The 6,739-nt window shown below is 44.8% G+C and overlaps 1 protein-coding gene across 11 annotated transcripts in view; it reads right to left on the bottom strand.

The window, feature by feature from the left end:
- Positions 1–2,848: 2,848 nt before the first annotated feature.
- GOLGB1 (golgin B1) overlaps positions 2,849–6,739 on the bottom strand; it is an 86,749-nt gene continuing 82,858 nt past the window's right edge. For all 11 annotated transcript variants that reach the window (XM_036849613.1, XM_036849614.1, XM_036849604.1 and 8 more), the window contains 4 exons: positions 6,594–6,691; positions 6,002–6,136; positions 4,528–4,633; positions 2,849–4,268 (listed from right to left, as the gene is read on the bottom strand). In XM_036849613.1, coding sequence (XP_036705508.1) covers positions 4,134–4,268; positions 4,528–4,633; positions 6,002–6,136; positions 6,594–6,691 — 474 coding nt within the window. In that variant the 3' untranslated portion in view covers positions 2,849–4,133. The remainder of the gene's footprint in view (positions 4,269–4,527; positions 4,634–6,001; positions 6,137–6,593; positions 6,692–6,739) is intronic.

The following is a 6,739-nucleotide window of genomic DNA, read 5'->3' as shown; positions in this document are numbered from 1 at the left end:
TTAATGGAAAAAATGATTTTTATGTGATTTTGAAAGATAACATTTAAAAAGAAAGTCACTTCCACATTACGCACAGTACTAAAAACTGGGGTTTGCATACAGTAGATGTTCAAATAAACATTGATCAATCAAATGATGGAAGGGCATAACTCATAGGGGAAAGGCAAGACATGGAGGGAGGAAAGTTCAGACATTGTTTAGGGGGCAGTGAGGAGTGTGAGCTAATTCAGAAAGATTTGGTCCCAGGTAGTGGGAAGAAGTCTGAAAAAACTAGGTGGTACCAGATGATGGAAGGTCTTTGTGGTATTCTGTATTACTGTTCTGTAAGATTTGCTGACCCTCCCTTCCCTCTTGAAGTCAGACTTGCTCAGGTGACTTTGTTTTGACCAGTGAAATGTAAGAAGTGAAACATCAAGTGAGACTTGAAGTGAGACTTCAAGACCAGCGCAAGCTTTGCTATGCTCCTTTGTCCACTGCTTAGCAAGTGTGAATGAAAAAAATGTTGCCTGTCATTACCAGTAAATAAAGGATGCTGCAGCTATCAAGCTACAGGTGATGCCTGAGGGGACTCAGGATGGGAAAGAACAGGACACTGGCCCTAGATAGCTAAGGTGCATATCAATGAGCCCAGACTCTTACCTCTTCCCATACACAGAAAATTCATCAACTTGAGATATCTGTTTTTCTTTCATTAACAGTAATCTTTTGAAGTTCCGACTATCTGGTCTTTGCAAAAACTCCTATATATCCTGGCTCCTCCCTTACCTCTTCAGTGCAGTCCCTCAGAGCATCTGAGAGGCTGCATCCCGGGTTTAAGTCCTCAGTTTTGTCTGCCAAATAAAACATAATCCTCAACTTTTAGGTTGTGCATTTTTTTCGCAGTAGACACAAGGCAACCTGCAACTCTCCAGAGTGGCTCCTCCGGCGGACACGGGTTTGAGCCCTGGTCTGGGAAGATCCCACATGCCGTGGAGCAACTAGGCCCGTGAACCACAACTACTGAGCCTGCGCGTCTGGAGCTTGTGCTCCGCAACAAGAGAGGCCGCGATAGTGAGACGCCCGTGCACCATGATGAAGAGTGGCCCCCGCTCGCTGCAACTAGAGAAAGCCCTGGCACAGAAACGAAGACCCAACACAGCCAAAAATAAATAAACAAATTAATTAATTAAAAAATAATAATAATAATTGCTGTTTTAGCTACTGAGAATTTGGGGGTGTTTGTTACTGTATCTGACCAAGCCTCTCCTAATCTTGATTGACATGGAGTTCTGACCTGATTTGCTCAGTTGTGCGCTCCCCAATGGATTCAAAGAGATAATGGATGAAATTTGTCCAAGATACAGAGGAGGGGATTTCTGCATTAGGAACGTAAGGCTTTAGTCACTTCCAAATCTAAGGATTCTATGCTTAGCATGGAGATCAACTGATTATTTCTCCTACTTCATAACCTATTTATTATGGCAGCACCAAAATTATTTTAAGGAAGAGTAAATTTGTAGAAGGAAAAAAAAATCTTTTAGAACATTTTGAGTCCTAATTTTGGGTCAAAAATAGAAATGATCAGACCAGATATGGTGATACACCATCCAGATACAGCTGTTTAGAGAAATCATAGAACTTAATCATAGATGACGAGAAAGCCCATCTTGGATAACAAGATGTGGTACATATATACAATGGAATACTACTCAGCCATAAAAAAGAATGAAGTAATGCCACTTGCAGCAACATGGATGGACCTAGAGATGATCATACTAAGTGAAGTAAGTGAGAAAGAGAAAGCCAAATACCATATGATATCACTTATATGTGGAATCTAAAATATGACACAAATGAACTTATCTACGAAACAGAGACAGACTCACAGACATAAAGGACAGACTTGTGGCTGCCAAGGGGGTGGGGGGGAGAGGGATGGGAGTTTGGGATTAGTAGATGCAAACTATTATATAAAGAATGGATAAACAAAAAGTTCCTACTGTATAGCAGAGAACTATATTCAATATCCCGTAATAAACCACAATGGAAAAGAATATGAAAAATATGTATAACTGAATCACTTAGCTGTACAGTAGAAACTAACACAACATTGTAACTCAACTACACTTCAATAAAATAAAATTAAAAAACAATCAAGTCCATCTCTCCTTAGCAACTGTCCCAAGTTGACTCTTTTCTTTTGTTTTTTTTTTTGGCTGCACCGTGTGGCATGCGGGATCTTAGTTCCCTGACCAGGGATCAAACCCGTGCCCCCTGCATTGGGAGCACAAGTCTCAACCACTGGACCGCCAGGGAAGTCCCCCAAGTTCACTCTTGATGATAGGCAGTGAGACATGGCAAGCATGGGCCTTAAAGCCAGATAGACGTGGTTCAATTTACTTATTGTACCTTGAGAAAGTGAGCTAGCATTTCTCAAGCAGTGACTTGATATAAACACATCATAATGCCCATCCTGCTTTCCCCCTATGAGACTTCCCTTCCCCCACTCCTACCCAGAGGGATCCCTAGGGACAAAATGTTTTCAATATGCACCAGACAGTTCTCCCAGGCCCAGGCAAAAACCTGCATGAATCTCATGCCCTAAGGCCCAGCTTGTTTGGTTCAGTATTAGGATGGAATTTCCTTACTCCGCTTCACCACCCTGGGGTCTAGCAGCTAAGGCTAGAAGGACGCAAGCAGCCAGATGCTGGCCAGTGAGAATGAAGCCTGGATATGCAGAGCTTTCTACTCCTATGGTAAATTCCTGGCTACTCCATCCCTACTTCCTCTATGTACCTTCCTCTCCTCAGCATGCAAACACATATATGTAAGCAACTGTGTATACATGCATTTACACGCCACCACAGTATTTCATTCTGAAAATAATTTTATTATTTTACAGTTGTTCAGGAAAGTTCCTGGGTTGCTGTGACCATGATTTGGTCACCACAGAACAAAGGGTTAGAGCGGATCAGTCCGTCCACCAGTTTTCTCTCTCCTCTCTGGGTGGTGAGACCAGGCAGGGAACATGTGCAAAATGAGAAAATAACCAACGGGTAAGGGTTGGAGAAAGGAGAGGTGGGGAATAGGCACAAATGGAATTCAAAACCCGGCTGTCATTCTCAGGCTTGGATTTAAATATTTTGTCTTCTCTATAATCTCCTTCCATTTTCCTCAGCTCTCTGTTACCGCAGAGGGCAGATGACGACGCAATGAGAAACTGGAATAACTGTCACCAACAGCAAAGCAGCTTCGTACTTCAAGCGGCTAGGAGTGGTTGTCACACCAGTCAGACCTCCCTGGCTGGCAGTCAGTGCCTCACCTAGGACTGGTTCCTAGTGTACTGTCTTAGGGCCCACATTCGAGGCTTATTCAGATAACACACGAATGACAAGAATTGAATCCCACTGTCCACAGCCAGTTCCTCTTGCCTTTCAGTGAAAGGAAAGGCACAGGCCACTGAATACCTTAGTACACATGTGATCAAGGGATAAGCAGTGGGATCCTCACGCTATAGCCCAGGACCATGACTCTCACTCCACTCATGTCTGAACAGCCAGGGAAAGAGACGCCGTCCTCCCCTGTGATCCAACAGCTAAAAGCCCTGGGGAGTTCTTCTATTCTGGCTCCATTTTGCCAGAGACCTAATTAGATATCCTATGAGATAATGTTCCCCAGAACACTCCCCCTGCCATTGTTTATGGCAGGTTCACCTTCCCTCTGAAGCAGGAGAAAATATAAGGTACATGAGACAAAGAAAGTATCAATCAAAATGATATTGGACTTCTGATTATTAGGTTTATTGGCACCATCCTCCTGGCTGAAAGACATTCCTCAGCATCTTTCATAGGACCATAAAAGATCAGGGCCCTGAAAAATCTGAACAAATATTGGGCTCAATAACCAACTATGGGGCCTCCTCAGATTATGCAGAAGTGTCAGGCCCTGGACAGTAGAAGAAAGCAGACTCACTGGTCCCTGCAGCTCTAACCTGTGCTCATATCCACCTCTGTTTTTGCAGGCACTTTCTGTGGAGAGTTGGAGAGAGGACCTGTTAAGTGGGAAGATTGTTCCATTGGAATTGATGGTTTTGATGCTAGAGGTGAGGGAATTCCAAGTTCTGAGGGGAGTGATCCAAAAGGTGAGAACTAGGTTTACAGATGGCCTGTGAAACATAGAACGAGTAGGACATGAACCATCAGAAAGTAGATGGCTGCCAGCAGTGGCACCCGTGTCCGGGAATGACATAGCGAACGCAGGACCCGCTTCCAGCCAGCACCACTCCGGGTCTGAAAGGAAAATTTGAAAGTCAGAGAGTTTTGCCCTAAAGAGATCTGTCCCTTTCCCTTCTCCAACCACTGTAGAAAAGAGGTAACCTGAGAGAAAGCCCCTTGGGGCCAACAACTTGGCAGATTCCACTAGTTTCTTCCAACCTTCCATACCCTTCCAGTCTCAGGCCCACATTCCTTCTCCTTGACCCCTTGCCCTCAACACAGCCAGCCCTGTCTGAGAGCACAGTACCCTCTCTTTATCCTTCCCCCTTCTTACCCTTCGACAACTGTTGCTTGTGAGATCTATTAACAGTGCCTGCTCCTGGGAGCCACAGGAGCCAATGATAGGAGACCGGGCAGAGTCCCATTCACCATGCTCCAACCTGTGTTGAGAAGAAAAAGAGGCATTGGTCCATGGCATGAGAGGCTGATGGCCTTCTTGTCATGTGATGCAGGGTAAGGGACTTGCAGCAAGGGCTGCTCCCACGGCCCCACCCCCATGCAAGGAGTGTAAGGGCAGACAGATTTCTTTCAGCAGCAGTAGAGATGGTAATAATTACCAGGAATTGACTGCCCACTGTGGATCAGATGCTGGATCACGTGCTTTACATACATCTAATCCTCAGGTTTGAGGTTGGTGCTATTATCTTCAAAGTAAGGCTTAAAGAGGTAAAAGTACTTTTCCACGGTGGCACAGCCAGTGAGATGTAGAGCTAGAATTCAAAGCCCAGGTGTGTCTCTAAACCTCTGCTATACCACACCTGACTCAGAGAAGCTCATTAATTTTTTTTCCATTTATTAAAAGCTAATAGGCAAAAGCATCCAAGAAAGATTTTTGTGGGGTTCTTACAATTAAACTGAACTGGCAGCCTCTACTGCTTTCTGCTTCATTTTTTGCTGATTTGCTTATTTATTTAATACTGGAACTTCTCCATTTAATGAAGAAGCTGCCTTTATCCACTCAATGGTTTCTCACAAAAATGAGAAATGTATCAAGGGGCTGTGAGTAAACACAGCACACACTTGATCAAGCATTTGCCTAGAGGGATGCACTTTTTAATCGTGGTGGGGAGGATGGAACTCTACTCCTGATGTTTCCTCCATGTGAAGGGATGTCCATTAGCCTAAAACTCCTGGACTCTCTTGGCAGGGCCCACACTTTTCTCCAGGAGAGAAGGAACACTTCAATCTGATTTGTGAGCCTGGAAAGAGAAACTGAACATGCCCAGCCTAGCTCCATCCTGCCTGTTCTCCTCATGAGAGCCAGGCTGGCTGCACAGGAACGCTTCTGTGTCTGTTCCTCCATAAGATAAGCTTTTCAGGGGCAGCCTTGATGCGGACAGAATGGTCTGGTACCACGTAGGTCCGTCTGTCACCTTCTGTAGGCTAGGCTGAGGAAGGAGGAGATGTTTATAAGTATTGGTGAGCTGCTTTTAAATGGCAAGTCCGCTGAGTTCCACAAGCACTGCAGATTGCGTGTGAGGTGCTAACATGACAACGGCAGCGCCAGGCCTGGGAGGCAGCGCTTGATTAGCTGCCTCAATTTCCATTCTGCATCAGGGCCAAAGAGGGAATTGTGGAGGGGCTGAGCTTGGATTAACGTGGCTTGTCTTGATCCTACCCTCACTACAGCACCCAACTCAGGATGAGAACTAGATCCTAATTAGTCCCAAGTCTGGCCACTGAAATGCACATGAGTATGATCAGAAAGGGTCAGAAGTGAACAGAGGCTGTGTCCCTCGGCCCTTTACCGCCTGATCTGCTCCTCGGCCATGGAGAGGGCAGCCTCAGCAGCCACTTTCTGGTCTCGTTCTTCTTCCAGCAGCTTCCTCAATTCATTCACCTCCTGTTTAGTGTTGCACAGCTGCTGCTGGGCTTCAGAAAAGCTTCGGGACAAAAGGAGAACAACAGCATCACTAGATGCAGGACATAGTTGCTGATACAAGGGATCCGAAGTCTTCATAAGGTTACAAAGCATGAAAATTTACAGAAGACTGTACAAACACAAAGAATATTTTAAAAGCATACCTGTCAAGAGATGTAGGAAAATCTCTTAAAGCTGTAGGAAATGCTTTAAGAGATTTTAGGGACTGACTGAATAGCTTTCATTTGAACACCATAACGTTAGTAAGGTGTGTGTGTGGCAGGGGGGGTTGCTGTATGAACTATTCACACACAATTTGTTATTAGAATTGTCATTTTTTAATCCTCACATTAATTCTGTGAGGCCAGTAAGATAAGAAGGCATAGTAAATCCATACAACGGACTCCTGTTCTAACTCGATGACCGCCCAATTTCTGCAAACATAGCACACGCTCCGGGGTTGAGAACTCCTCCCCAACCTTAGCTGTGGCTCCCTCAGTTCTTCAGGATCACCCTTCCTGTGAGCTCCATTCTTTTCCTGGGGAGCTCCTGGAGCAACATCTATATTCAGTGGTCCCTAGAAGAAGAATAAGTTTAGTAATTCAGTGATGAAAGCAGTTTAGAA

Source organism: Balaenoptera musculus, chromosome 4 (genome assembly GCF_009873245.2).
Source record: "Balaenoptera musculus isolate JJ_BM4_2016_0621 chromosome 4, mBalMus1.pri.v3, whole genome shotgun sequence".
NCBI classification, from domain to species: Eukaryota; Metazoa; Chordata; class Mammalia; order Artiodactyla; family Balaenopteridae; genus Balaenoptera; species Balaenoptera musculus.
Note: the sequence above shows the minus strand (reverse complement) of the source record. Positions and strands in the feature narration are given on the sequence as shown.